The 14640-nt window shown below is 41.6% G+C and overlaps 1 protein-coding gene across 3 annotated transcripts in view; it reads left to right on the forward strand.

Annotated features, from left to right (window-relative positions):
- Window positions 1–357: 357 nt before the first annotated feature.
- UGDH (UDP-glucose 6-dehydrogenase) overlaps window positions 358–14640 on the forward strand; it is a 35935-nt gene continuing 21652 nt past the window's right edge. Inside the window, exons 1-2 of one of the 3 annotated variants that reach the window (XM_044224481.1) lie at window positions 358–652; window positions 9361–9557. In XM_044224481.1, coding sequence (XP_044080416.1) covers window positions 9396–9557 — 162 coding nt within the window. In that variant the 5' untranslated portion in view covers window positions 358–652; window positions 9361–9395. The remainder of the gene's footprint in view (window positions 653–9360; window positions 9558–14640) is intronic. The other 2 variants (XM_044224483.1, XM_044224482.1) reach the window with 2 other exon arrangements.

Raw genomic sequence — 14640 nt, forward strand, 5'->3', positions numbered from 1 at the left:
AGGACCCCGCGGTCCTAGATTATGGCCGACCCGGCGCGCACGCGGCACCACCTCCGTGGCGCCGACCGTCAGCGGGGACCGGGACACAGGGAGGAAAGCGGCGCCAGACAAGACACAGGCTGCAGTTGGCAGGGGAAACTAGCAGCCGGCCTTGCGGACCCCGAAACCCCACCCCGAAGGCCTCAGCCGCCTCGCCGCGCACGCAGCCCCGCCCACTGCCGCTCGCGGTAGGGGCGGGACCGCTGAGCTGGCTCGAGCGGATTCGCCCAGACTCGGATGGGGGCGGGGCCTCCCAGCTAGCTACGATTAGCCCCGCCCTGACTCCCCGCCCCAGGGGCCCGCAGGAAATAGGGGCGGGCCGGGGCCTAGCGTGGCGGGAGGAGGAGCAGGGATGCCTTGGAGGCCAGAGTCCTGGAGGGCCTGGCTGCGGGGGAATGAAGCCTCCGCCTTCTGGGGCAGAATCCTTTAAATACGGGCTCGGGCCCGGAACTCTGGGTGCACTGCTTGGCTGCCTGAGAGAGGGGTGTGCGCGGTGAGGGGAGGTCTGGCGGAGCAGGGCGAGAGTGCAGGAGCTGCTGCAGCACGGCCCGTTGCGAGGAGCTGTCCGAGCAGTCGGGTAGGAGCGGCCGCTGCGCTTGGTGCCTGCAAGTGGGTAAGCGCCTTTGGCGGGCTGGCCCTGCAGCCCGGTCGGGAAGGTCCCGGGTCCCCGCGGGATGCTCAGGGAGCGGGGCTGGGGGAGTCCGCGCTGCTCCCGGTCGCGCTCTGCGCTTGGTCAGGGCTCCCAGCCTCACGACCCTGGTCCTCCCCTTTGGGCTCTGGGCGGGAATCGCCTTTTGGTCCTCTGTTCTGAGAATGGGATACCTTGGGCTTTTTATTCTACACTCGCCAGTCTTCCAACTGCTTCTCTTTCTGCTTTTTCTCACTTTCCGACTTGAAACAAATGAGATTTCCCAGGAAGCTGAAGTCCACCGAAGGAAGTGGTCCTCTGGCTAGGGACCCCATTTTGGTCTCAGAGTCCTGGTCTTTTGTTTGTGTTTACTCGGCTCACCTGGGGAGCTGTTGCTTTCCTCCTGTCACCTGCCGCCCTTAAAAATGAAGCCAAGAAGCCCCCTGAGGGCGAAATCCGAAGACATTCTATCTTGACATCTGTACGGGCTGTCCTGGAATCCATTGTTGGCTGCCACACCATGTAATTGCTTTATTTCATGTCAGGGAAAGCCTGTGTGAGACCTTGAAAAATCATACTTCTTGAGGCGCCTGGTTAAGCCCCTGCCTTGGCTCAGGTCATGATCTCAGGGTCTGGGGATCGAGCCCCGCATCGGGGCTCCCTGCTCAGGGGGGAATCTGTTTCTCCCTCTACCTATGCCCCTGCTCTCGTGGGGCATATGCTCTCTCGAATGAATAAATAAATAATCTTTAAAAAAGAAAAGAAACAGGAAAAGTCATGCTTCTTATATATAGGAAGATAACTGAGTAGGCTTGAAAATTCTGCTTTATTAAAAAGAGGGATTCACTGGTAGGGAGCTTTTCACGGATATACAGAGGAGTAGCTGTCCATTGACTGCCCTCAAAGACACAGTGAGTCTTTGAGTTTCTTCAAATCCCCTATGAAATGGAGAACAGTAGTCTGGTCTGTTTCTTCAGGGGGGTTCTGGAAATGAAAGAGCTTACTGTCTGCTCTGAGATGTGCTTATTAGTACCCAGCATTTAGGTAAGGTAAGTGGTAGACAACTCTGAAAGGATCACATTTCTTCTCCCATTGCTGTACTCCTTTCTCAGATATTAAGTCTGTATCTAATAAGCATACTTCATCATCCCTCTTATTTCCACAGCTTTATATGATGCCCTTCAGATGCAACATTAACACTGCCTTTCTCACTGAGTAAATATTTTTCCCGCGGTCAGGCATCTGTTGCATCTGTTAGTTTTTAATTTCTGGAAATGACTGAGGTGATGTGTGAAGTTGATGTATCCAACTACAACGTCCATTCCCTTAGCTACTGGGTAATTACGCAGAGTATACTGAAGAGGGGTGGGGATGGAGGGATTATATTCAGCTTAGATTGTAATAGGACCGTCGATATTTGTTACCCACATCTTCTAATTTGAAATATTGATCTGAATTTTTAAAATTTTAGATGAAGGATAGTTTTGGAACAGCCTGGGTTGTTGACATTTCCCCAAAATACAGAGGTAAAAACTCACTGCAAACTGACACCCTTGGTAAGCAAACATTCCCATTTCCCTGACAGCACAATAGAGGATCAAAAGGTACATAAAGGTAGAAATGGAATACGGAATCAGAAGACATCTGTGTCAGGCAAAATATGTAACTAACACTGTATCAAACTCCATAATAAGGGTTGAAGATTTTATTGGAACTTCCAAGTGACCATTTATTGGGACTTGCACAGTTGCTCAGTAATTTTCCCATTGTCACCTACAAGCCATGCTTCGTGTGAAATAGCACCACAGGGACACCCCCAAAACACATGGAGTTCTTCTCTAGTATAGGTCCATCAGTCATTTACGCCAGCTGCTGCATGTAAGGCAAGCTGCGTATAGCCTGGCAATCAAGGTGGTTAAGAAGTATCTCTGGAAAGACATGAGAGAGTTCTACATAAAAAAAAAGAGGCTGATAGTATTCTGGGCAATTTCAGCAAAAAAAAATGCAATGATCAGCCATCTGAGCTAAAGCTATTCAAATAACAGTCTTCATCTCAAACAGGCCCTTATGGAGGGTCAGTCATTCAATTAGTATTTATTGAGAACCTACTGTTCTAAGTATTGAAGTAACAGCAGCAGATGAGAGCTATTAGCCTGGGAACACCTTATTACACTATGAACTCCTTGAACCCACGAGATTTAGGGTTTTTTTGGCATCACGTAGGCATTCAATCTGTGTTTATATAAGAATGTTATAACCTCTTGGCTCGGGGATTAAATGGTAACCCTGAAAGATCCTCTGGTCCAAAAATACTTTGAAATTCTACTTTCTAGGTGTTCCAGATATACTGGTTGTAATCAGAGGTTGACTAGCTGTTTCATAAGAGTGTTACCATGGGATAGTTCTCTGTGTTCATTATATTCAGAACTTCACCTTCATCCTTGCAGATCTGGAAGGTAGATTTTTTTTTCCCCCCTCTGTGGGCCCAGAGTTCATGAGACATTAGATGTTAACTTAAAATGATTGAACTCGTAAGAGACCAAATGGTTACACTGGAATGAAACTTTGATGTTACAATTAGGGAAATTTTATTGCAGTCCCTGGAGTACTTATATCTCAAATCCAGGTCATCCATTTCCAGTATTATGATTCCTGGGAATCTGAATTCCTAAGGGAGAGTGGAATCACAGTGAAGAATCTTAGGAGAACATGCCATCTAAGAATTGGAAAGCATATTCTTACCCCACATCTCTGAAACCAGAATACTCCTTTTTTTTATTTTTTAAGATTTTATTTATTCATTTGAGATAGAGGCAGAGAGAACACAAGAAGGGGGAGAGGCAGAGTGAGAGGGAGAAGCAGGCTCCCTGCTGAGCTGAGAGCTGGACGAAGGGCTAGATCCCAGGACCTAGAGATCATGACCTAGCTAAAGGCAGATGCTTAACCACCTGAGCTACCCAGTTGCCCCAACTAGAATACTTCTGACTCCCAGATTCGGTGTCACTCTTCTCTAGACAGTGCTAAAATAAACACATCATATTTGTTCTTAACTACTTCTTTCCAGGCTATAGACTGATCCTCCTGGGATTTTTTTTTTTCCTCCTTTAATGGAGTTTATTAGATTTTAGCTACACAAATGCTATTGATTGTTGTGGTTACTTTCAAATATGTTACCTAAGTTATTTTATTTTTTTAAGATTTTATTTATTTTTGTGAGAGTGAGCGAGCACTAGCAGGGGGGCAGGGCAGGCAGAGGAGAAGCAAACTCCCCATTGAGCCCGATGTGGGACTTGATCCCAGGACTCCGGGAACATGACCGGAGCAGAAGGCAGATGCTTAACCTACTGAGCCACCCAGGTGCCCATGTTACCTGAAGTTATTAAATAATAGGCCTCCTGATCCGTCATGCACATTTTCCCCTGAATGGGGCATCTGAGACCCTTTAGATTCGCTCTATAAGACAGTTATTACCTTTACCGCTTCTAAATGTGACCCATATCCTAACCCAACCAAGCCAATCTCCTTACTTCGTTGAACTTGTTTCTGTTTGAGTCCTTTACTTATTCCTCCCCCCACCCAATATGGAATGCTCTCCTCCACCTACCTTTCCTTTCTATATCCTACTTGTTTCTTTTTTGTTTTTTTTTAAGATTTTATTCATTTATTTGACAGAAAGATCACAAGTAGGCGAGGGGTAGGAGGGGGGAAGCAGGCTCCCCACTGAGCAGAGACCCTGATTTGGGGCTGGATCCCAGGACCCTGAGATCATGACCCAAGACGAAGGCAAAGGCTTAACCCAGTGAGCCACCCAGGTGCCCCATACATCCTACATATTCTTTAGGCCAGGCTTATATTCTGCATTTCCCTTGATGTAGATATCTTCTTTTTTTTTTTTTCCCCCTCTGGACTTTAATACTCATCATTTGATGGATTATACTGCCTTATATGTTACTTGGGTGTGACTAATTCCTTTTCATCTTTTTTTTTTAAAGATTTTATTTATTTATTGGGGTGCCTGGGTGGCTCAGTATGTTAAACCTCTGCCTTCCGCTCAGGTCACGATCTCAGGGTCCTGGGATCCAGCCCCGAATCAGGGTCTCTGCTCAGCGGGGAGCCTGCTTCCTCCTCTCTCTCTCTGCCTACTTGTGATCTCTCTCTCTCTGTCAAATAAGTAAATAAAATCTTTAAAAACAAAACAAAACAAGATTTTATTTGTTTATTTATTTGAGAGATGGGGGAGAGAGAGAAACACAAGCAGACTCTGCACTGAGTGATCCTGACAACGGGCTCCATCTCACAACCTTGAGATCATGACCCTGAGTTCATAAACTGAGCCAAAATCCAAAGTCAAGAATCAGATGTTTAACCGACTGAGCCATCCAGGTGCCCCTCTTTTTCATCTTTTAAGTACGCTTAAGAGTCACCTTCTCAGAGAGTCCTTCTTAAGTACCCTATCTGTAGGAATTCTTACCCCATAGACAGTCTCTCCCTCTCTACCTATGTGTTTATTTCTTTTCTGTGAAATGTATCAGAGCTGCCATTATTTTGTTTTGGGTTCTCCCACTAGACTATAACCTAAGAGTAGGAACTGTACCTGTCATGTTCACTATTGTATCCACAGTACATAGAACATTAGTAGCTGTAACATAGTAGGGGGGTTAATAGTTGTTTCTCAGTTGAATTTTCCTCTAAGTCAGTTGTTACATTCTTGAGTGTCAGGACCTATATCTATGGCTAGATTCTCTGCTATGTCCATTGGTAGACCCTTCAATTGGGAATATTAATTTTTCATGAAAGAGAACAAGGAACTAGGCCTGAAGCAGTTGAAGCAATTTTTCTGAAACCCGATGCCAAGCCCTTTGTACTGGAGAGGTGGGGACAGTGGCAGAGAATGCTAGAGACAGGTCTATGGGAAGCCTGCTCCAGGCTTGACTGTTCCACAGGTGGGAGTGTTTCAGAACATTCCCCTGAGCTTTAGTCACTTGGCAGTCCCAATGAAGTCCTTTCCTCCTAGAGGTTTCTCTTTCTCCTTGTGTATAGGGCACTTGAAGCTTGGAGAGTACTACATCAGAACTGAAGAGTAGAAGGGCGGAGAAATCAAAGATGAATAATTGCCAAAATAAATTTTGTTAGGCTCAATATTTTCGCTGGGGTGAATTTTGGAACCCTAAAACCGTAATAGGAATATCATGTGTGTGGGGCTTCACAGGTGATAATAGGGAACTCTAATCCATTTATTTAGGTTACTAAAGAGGGAATCTACCAGGGGCCCCTGGCTGGCTCAGCTGGCAGAGCATGTGTCTCTTGGTCTCTCGGGGTCATGAGTTCAAGCCCCACACTGGGCATGGGGCCTACTTAAAAAAAAACCAAATAATTAAAATGGATCTACCAGATTTAGCATGGTTTTAACATTTCCTGGTATGTACATCCACACAGTGGAATGCAGTGTACCTGTTTCTAAAAAGGAGAGAGTTTTACTGGAAACAGAAAAAATAAAAATAAAAAATAAAAAAGACAGGGAGAGAGAGGGGAAAATAGGTCTTAAGAATACATTAAGGAGAAAAAAAACAAGTGTTGATAGTATTTTATAGTGTTCTACCTCTTGAATTTATTTATTTATTTATTTAAAAGATTTTATTTATTTATTTGAGAGAGAGACAGTGAGAAAGAGCATGAGCGAGGAGAAGGTCAGAGGGAGAAGCAGACTCCCCATGGAGCTGGGAGCCTGATGCGGGACTTGATCCCGGGACTCCAGGATCATGACCTGAGCCGAAGGCAGTCGTCCAACCAACCGAGCCACCCAGGCGTCCCTACCTCTTGAATTTAGAAAGAAGGGATTATTAAGATATATTCATGTATTTACTTATACTGTATACAAAACACTGGAAGGATACACAAGTAACTAATGAAAGGGTTGCTTGTCGAAGCAAAGTAGTGGGTAACCAATAGATAAGGATGTGGTACACTTGAGGCTTCTTACTGTATACTTTGTTATACAGATTTAATTTTGGACCATATGAATTTACTATATATTCAAAACACAAAATACATTTTATTTTGTTTTATTATTATTTTTAAAGATTTTGCTTATTTATTTCATAGAGAGATCACAAGTAGCAGAGAGGCAGGCAGAGTGAGAGAGCAGGGAAGCAGGCTCTCTGCCGAGCAGAGAGCTGGATGCGGGGCTCGATCCCAGGACCTTGAGACCATGACCCAAGCAAAGGCAGAGGCTTAACTCACTGAGCCACCCAGGTGCCCCATTATTATTATTTTTAAATATTTTATTTATTTGAGAGAGAGAGAGAGAGCGAGCACAAGCAAGGGGAGCAGCAGAGGGAGAGGGAGAAGCAGGCTCCACACTGAGCAGATGCTTAACTGACTGAGCCACCCAGGCGCCACATAAAAAATACATTTTAAAATTTCTTTGTATGTATATCACTGAGAATATGGCTTTGTTTTGTAGAATCAATAGATTCCAATTTTGCTCATATTTACTGTTTCACCAAATTTTCACTAAATTTTTCTTTTAAGTTTTTTAAAGGTCATTGGAGATTAGACTTTGAATTGATATCTGCTAAGCATGACCAGTGAAGGTTGATTTGTAAGCTGACTTACTTGTTTCCTAACCCAGACCAGGATACTTGTGTGGGTTGTTTGGTTCATTCTCTTATGGTTGGGAAGTCTACCCAGAACACCAGTGATTAGAACATTGATTAATATAGATTCAGACTTAAGGGAACTGGATCATCTAAATTATGTGGCTTGTGTATCTTTTCTCTCAATAGGGTTGTACTTCCCAGGCATTACAATAAGATTAGCCTTCCCTAGTACCTTCTCTGACCCATGTGGGAGTATACTAACCAGTTCTTAAAACTCTCTGATTACCATTCTCCTTCTCTCTGGAATCCATGAATGGGTTAGATGAGGTGATGTCCCAGGTCAGTGTTGGTAAGGACTAAAATTCTAAGAATCTGATCAGTTCGGCAGTTCTCATTCTTACTGTAATGAATTGACTGTCTTTCTTTCTCTCTTTCTTTCTTTCTATTTTTTTTTTTTAACATATAGTGTATTGGGGCACCTGGGTAGCCCAGTCATTAAGCATCTGCCTTTGGCTCAGGTCATCATTCCAGGGTCCTGGGATTGAGCCCCATTTCGGGCTCCCTGCTTGGTGGGAAGCCTGCTTCTCCCTCTCTCACTTCCCCTGGTTATGTTCCCTTTCTTGCTGTCTCTCTGTCTGTCAAATAAACGCATAGAATCTTTAAAAATATATAAATAGATAATGTATTATTTGTTTCAGGGATACAGGTCTGTGGTTTATCAGTCTTACACAATTCACAGCACTCACCCAATGTCCATTACCCCACCACCCCATTGCTCCTACCCCCTTTCGCTCCAGCAACCCTCAGAATGTTTCCTGAGATTGAAAGTCTCTTATGGTTTGTCTCCCTCTCTGTTTCATTCTATTTCATTTTTTTTCCCTCTCTTCCCCGATGATCCTCTACCTTTTTCTCAAATTCCTCATATCAGCGAGATCATATGATAATTGTCTTTCTCTGTTTGACTTATTTTGCTTAGCATAATACTCTCTAGTTCCATCTGCATCGTTGCAAATGGCAAGATTTCTTTTTTTTTTTTTTTGATGGCTGCATCATATATATGATATATTTCTCACATCTTCTTTATCCATCATCTGCTGATGGACATCTAGGCTTTTTCCATAGTTTGGCTATTGTGGACTATAAACATCTGGGTGCATGTGCCCCTTTGGATCACTACATTTGTATCTTTGGGGTAAATACCCAGTAGTGCAATTGCTGGGTTATAGGGTAGCTCTATTTTCAATCTTTTGAGGAACCTGCATACTGTTTTCCAGAGTGGCTGCACCAGCTTGCATTCCCACCAACAGTGTAGGAGGGTTCCCCTTTCTCTGCATCCTTGCCAACATCTGTCGTTTCCTGACTTGTTAATTTTAGCCATTCTGACTGGTTAAACTGACATTCTTATATATAAATCAGTACCTTGTCATTTGGATTAGTGTGAATCAGTTCACCTAAATGGCTTTTGAAAACCCATCAAAATCTGTGTAACTGCTTTGCTAACTATAGAAATTACTTTCCTTTAACCAACTCATAGATTCTAATTAAAAGTGAAATGGAGTTTAAGAACACTGTCAAGTACCTAAAAATAAACTGCTGAAGCCAAGTTGTATATGGAATATAATCACAGAGCCACTTCTGAACTTTCAAACTAATCTTATTATCTGTCATGTTTCTCAGTATCTGTCACGTTAATCTAAATCTGCCGTAAGGCTGACCTTTGTACACCGGCATTTATTTCAACAAGAATTGCACTGGTGTGTTCAACCTTGAATTTTTCCTCAGCAGTCGAAGTTACCCTGGTGGCCTGAGAGACCTAAGTAAAGTTTTATTTTGCTCTTGAACTTTTAAATATTAGATCATTATAATCTTCGTGGCATTTTTTCAGCAATATCTGTTACTTTTTTCCCCCATGTTTTATACTAGTGCAGCCGAGAATGGACATTCCAACTGGAATATTGTATATTATCACTCTTTTAATAATTCTTAATGAGTATGAGTGCAGGAAATCTTTCCAGATTATCTGTCACCTTGACAGTTTTTATAGAGTTTGATAAATGTTCAATGTGATTTCTTTAAATTTTCTGTTTTCAACAGTGGAACAGTCTTACTGCTTCCCTTCTAGTTTAATCATGTTTGAAATTAAGAAGATCTGTTGCATTGGTGCGGGCTATGTTGGAGGACCTACATGTAGTGTCATTGCTCATATGTGCCCTGAAATCAGGGTAACAGTTGTTGACGTCAATGAATCAAGAATCAATGCATGGAACTCTTCTACACTCCCTATTTATGAGGTAACCCATTTTAAACAACTCTTTGTTCTTACGTTCTTTGTTTTCTTACTGGTTTTGTTAAATAAATTTCTATAAGGTAAAAATCTATGACTGCAAGTGAAAAGGAATTAAATGACAAATCTAGATACACAGTGTTATAGACATTATGATTGTAATTGTGTCAAGTATGCCCAGGGAAAATGACTGGGAAAAAAATGTATTAGGATATTAACAATGGTTATTTTAGTGCAGTGAGAATATGGGTCATTTTTTTCTCTTCTCTATTTTCTTTTTTTTTTTTTTTTTTAAGATTTTATTTATTTATTTGACAGAGAGAGATATCACAAGTAGGCAGAGAGGCAGGCAGAGAGAGAGAGAGAGGAGGAAGCAGGCTCCCTGCTGAGCAGAGAGCCCGATGCGGGACTCGATCCCAGGACCCTGAGATCATGACCTGAGCCGAAGGCAGCGGCTTAACCCACTGAGCCACCCAGGCGCCCCATCTCTTCTCTGTTTTCTAATTTTGTTAATATGGTTACCATATTGTAATAGTAAAATTTTAAAAAGGTGTTCTGCACAAAGAAAATAAAACTGTGGATGTTTGTAATATTAATTCATGTAAGTCCATTATTTTGGGGGTAAATGTATTGTACTTAATTCAGGTAAACTGTGAATGGATAAATTATGTCTTTTATATCTAATACTTAGTATCACAAATTTATTTAATTAGAATTTCAAGATTACTGTGAATTTAGATATTGTATAGTTAGGAAAATATGCTTCCAACTATTTTATTAAGCTTTGTGGATCCTGGGGCGCCTGGGTGGCTCAGTGGTTTAAGCCTCTGCCTTCGGCTCAGGTCATGATCTCAGGGTCCTGGGATCGAGTCCCGCATCGGGCTCTCTGCTTAGCGGGGAGCCTGCTTCCCCCTCTCTCTCTGCCTGCCTCTCTGCCTACTTGTGATCTCTCTCTGTCTATCAAATAAATAAATAAATAAAATCTAAAAAAAAAAAAAAAAGCTGTGTGGATCCTATTTTAAAAAATTTTCACTGTAAAATGAGTTCATGATATTATGCCTTTGAAACCCTGCAGAGAAGCATTTGAGAATTTGATGGTGGCATTTTTTTTTCCAACATTAATATATTCTTTTTTTTACCTTTAGGAAAGTTTTGTTATTTGTAAGACTGTTACCAACCATAGTCTGTCTGTCTTTCTGTCTTCCTTCCTTCCTTTCCTTCTTTCCATGATTTATTTATTTATTTTAGAGAGAGAATGTGAGGAAGGGGAGGGACGGAGGAAGAGGGAGAGAAACTCAAGCTGACTTCCCACTGAGCAGGGAGCCTTACTCTGGGCTCCATCTCACCAGGTCAGATCATGACCTGAGCCAAAATCAAGAGTTTGTTGCTTAATCATAGTCTTTAAATGTGTTAGTCCTTTGGAAGGGAAGTCTCAACCATTTTATAGGCATATGAAATATAGAAATCCATGAAAAAGTACCCACAGACTAGTAGCTACCCAACATCATGGAGATACTCCTAGCTGAATCAAATTTGGAATAAAAAAAAAATTCTGTGTATGTGATGGCTTCTGTTTATGCTTTACCCTTTCTTTTTCTACCAGTTGAACCACCCATAAAAGTTCTTTAAAGATTTTTATCTATCTATTTATTTATTTATTCAAGAGAGAGAGAATAGAAGAGAGACAGAGTTAGTGGAAGGGGCAGTGAGGGAGGGAGAGGGACAGGCAGACTCTGCACTGAGTGTGGAGTCCAACACGGGCTTGATCCTGTGACCTAGCCCAAACCTAGAGTCCATTACTTCACTGAGTGAGCTGCCCAGGCACACCACCCCATCCCCAACCCCATAATAGTTCTTTAAATTACTCTAGTGCTATAGCATTTCCTTTCCTGTTAAAACATTACCACTAGATTTGGTTTTGGAGAATTTTAAAACATTTTGGAAAGATAACTTAATAAAAGAGTTTTATACAAGGCCTGCAAGTCATCTAAAATGCTGTAAGCCGTATTTATATACAATCATTCAGTAATTGATTCTGCCAGCAGTGTACTCTAGTCTTCAGAAACAAGGGCATTCATCGGAATGGATAAAATTATTACTACTGGCAATACTAAGTGTTGATGAGGACTTAGAGCAATTGGAATTTTACAGCGTTGCCAGAATGTAGTCTGGTGTAGCCACTTTCAAAACTGCTCAGCAGTTTTTACTAAGGCTGAAAATCTGTGCAGTCTGATCCAGCAGTTCCACTTGTAGATGTATATCCAACAGAAATCCATACAGCAGAAGACAGCTGTAACAGTACTATTCATAGTAGATCTAAATGGGAAACAACCTAAATGTTAATCGGCATTGGAATGGATATATAAATTATAGCATAATCCTGCAGTAAAATACTATACCACACTGAAAATCAATGGAACATTTCTACCTGCAAGAATATGGTGAAATTCTCCCCAAAATAATGTGCTGTCAGAAATAAAGTAGTACATATTATATAATTCTGTTTGTATAAAGTTCAGATGTAAGCACATGGATCTCTGGTGATAGAATTCAGCCTGGTGTTAATTTGAGCTGTGGTAGTGACTCGAAGAGGGCAAACTGCAGGTTCTTTTTTTTTTTTTTAACTGCAGGTTCTGATTTATGGTTAATGATCATTAATTTCTCATTATAGATAGTGGTTATACAAGCGTGTTCACTTTTGAAAGTTGAATTACACACTTTTCTATATCAATATATGTGCCATTTTATGTATTTTTGTTTTATTTCAATAAAAATTAACTTAAAAACAAAGATATCCTGAATTGGAAAAAATGCAAAGTAAGGGCACCTGAATGGCTCAGTGGGTTGAGGTCGGACTCTTGGTTTTGGCTCAGGTCGTGAGCCTGAAGTCCGTTGTGACACCGAGCCCAGAGTGGGGGAAGTCTGCTTGAAGAGTCTCTCCCTCTACCCCTTCCCCCGACTCACATGAGCTCTCGCACTCGCTCCCTCTCTCTCTTCCTAAAATAAATAAATCTTAAAATGAAATAAAATAAAGTAAAATAAATAAATCTTTAAAAAGTACAAACTATAATGCATTGGAATTAGACATTTTTCTTGGAGAAAACAAAAAAATCAGTTGGCTGACGTGTTCCCTGGCCAGATTCTTATTGTTGATATTACTACTTAATTAATTGAACTCTGAAACTCTTCTTCCTAAGACTTCAGTGTTTTTAAATTTAAAATAGTATGTTCTAGGGGCGCCTGGGTGGCTCAGTGGGTTAAGCCGCTGCCTTCGGCTCAGGTCATGATCTCAGGGTCCTGGGATCGAGTCCCGCATCGGGCTCTCTGCTAAGCAGGGAGCCTGCTTCCCTCTCTCTCTCTCTCTGCCTGCCTCTCCATCTACTTGTAATTTCTCTCTGTCAAATAAATAAATAAAATCTTTAAAAAAAAAAATAGTATGTTCTACATTGACATTGAATCCAGTTGGGATATATAGTTAGATTGAGAGAGGTAAGATCTAAAACAATTTCTTGTCCATATCATAATTGTTTATTCTCAATAATCTATCTTTTATAAACAAAGAAATAGAAGTATAATTTTTCATACTTTTATTTCATAATTTTTTTCTTCTTTAAATCTCTTTGTAAAGAATATAAAAGATTTGAAAGTCTAGCTAGCACTCTGCTCATTAGAATCAATGTCTGAGTTCTCAAAACCCTGAATGAAATCTCATAATTGTATTGGTTTTATTTAATGGTTATCACTATTTAGCTTTTAAAGTCTTTTTTTTTTTAAGATTTTATTTATTTATTTGACAGAGAGAGATCACAAGTAGACGGAGAGAGAGGCAGTCAGAGAGAGAGAAAGAGAGAGAGAGGGAAGCAGGCTCCCTGCCGAGCAGAGAGCCCGATGCAGGACTCGATCCCAGGACCCTGAGATCATGACCTGAGCCGAAGGCAGCGGCTTAACCCACTGAGCCACCCAGGTGCCCTAGCTTTTAAAGTCTTCTCTCTCTCTCTCTCTCTCTCTTTTTTTAATAAGTAATCTCTGTACCCCACGTGGGGCTTGAACTCACAACCCCCAAATTAACAGTGGCACGTTCTTCCAACTGAGCCAGCCAGGCTCTCCTATCTCATTTTTCACATGTCTATTCTAGGAAGTTAGATATACCATAAACAGCTATTTTAGTTTTGCAGTATTTAGTGTAGCCTACAAAAGAAATGAAATCTTTTTCCAAAACCCACTAGCTTTAGAGGTTAAAAACATGGCACTTTAAAATTATAGAAAGAATCATGGGCGCCTGGGTGGCTCAGTGGGTTGGGCCACTGCCTTCAGCTCCGGTCATGATCTCGGGGTCCTGGGGTCGAGTCCCACGTCGGGCTCTCTGCTCAGCGGGGAGCCTGCTTCCTCCTCTCTCTCTCTGCTTGCCTCTCTGCCTACTTGTGATCTCTCTCTCTGTCAAATAAATAAATTTGGGCGCCTGGGTGGCTCAGTGGTTAAGCCGCTGCCTTCAGCTCAGGTCATGATCTCAGGGTCCTGGGATCGAGGCCCACATCGGGCTCTCTGCTCAGCAGGGAGCCTGCTTCCTCCTTTCTCTCTGCCTGCCTCTCTGCCTGCTTGTGATCTCGCTCTGTCAAATAAATAAATAAAATCTTTAAAATAAATAAATAAATTAATTAATTAATTAAAAAAAATTTTAAAAAATAATAAAATAAAATTATAGAAAGAATCATCTTAGCAAGTAGAATGATTTTCCTCTTAGCATGTAAATTACTTTAGCGTTGTAATTTTCCCATGTCTTTCTTAGACATCAGTTGTTAAGAGATGCCTGCTTGAGGAATTTATAAATCAGAAAATAAAGACGATTTCTATAAGGTTGTGTTTATTTTACTTTTTAAAAGATTTTATTGGGGCACCTGGGTGGCTCAGTTGTTAAGTGTCTGCCTTCAGCTCTGGTCATGATCCCAGGGTCCTGGGATCAGGCTCCCTGCTCAGCAGGAAGTCTGCCTCTCCCTCTCCTACCCCCCCTGCTTGTGTTCCCTCTCTCGCTGTGTCTCTTTCTGTCAAATAAACAAATAAAATCTTTTAAAAAAAATACAGTAAAAAATTTA

This window comes from Neovison vison, chromosome 11 (assembly GCF_020171115.1).
Source record: "Neovison vison isolate M4711 chromosome 11, ASM_NN_V1, whole genome shotgun sequence".
Taxonomy (NCBI): Eukaryota; Metazoa; Chordata; class Mammalia; order Carnivora; family Mustelidae; genus Neogale; species Neogale vison.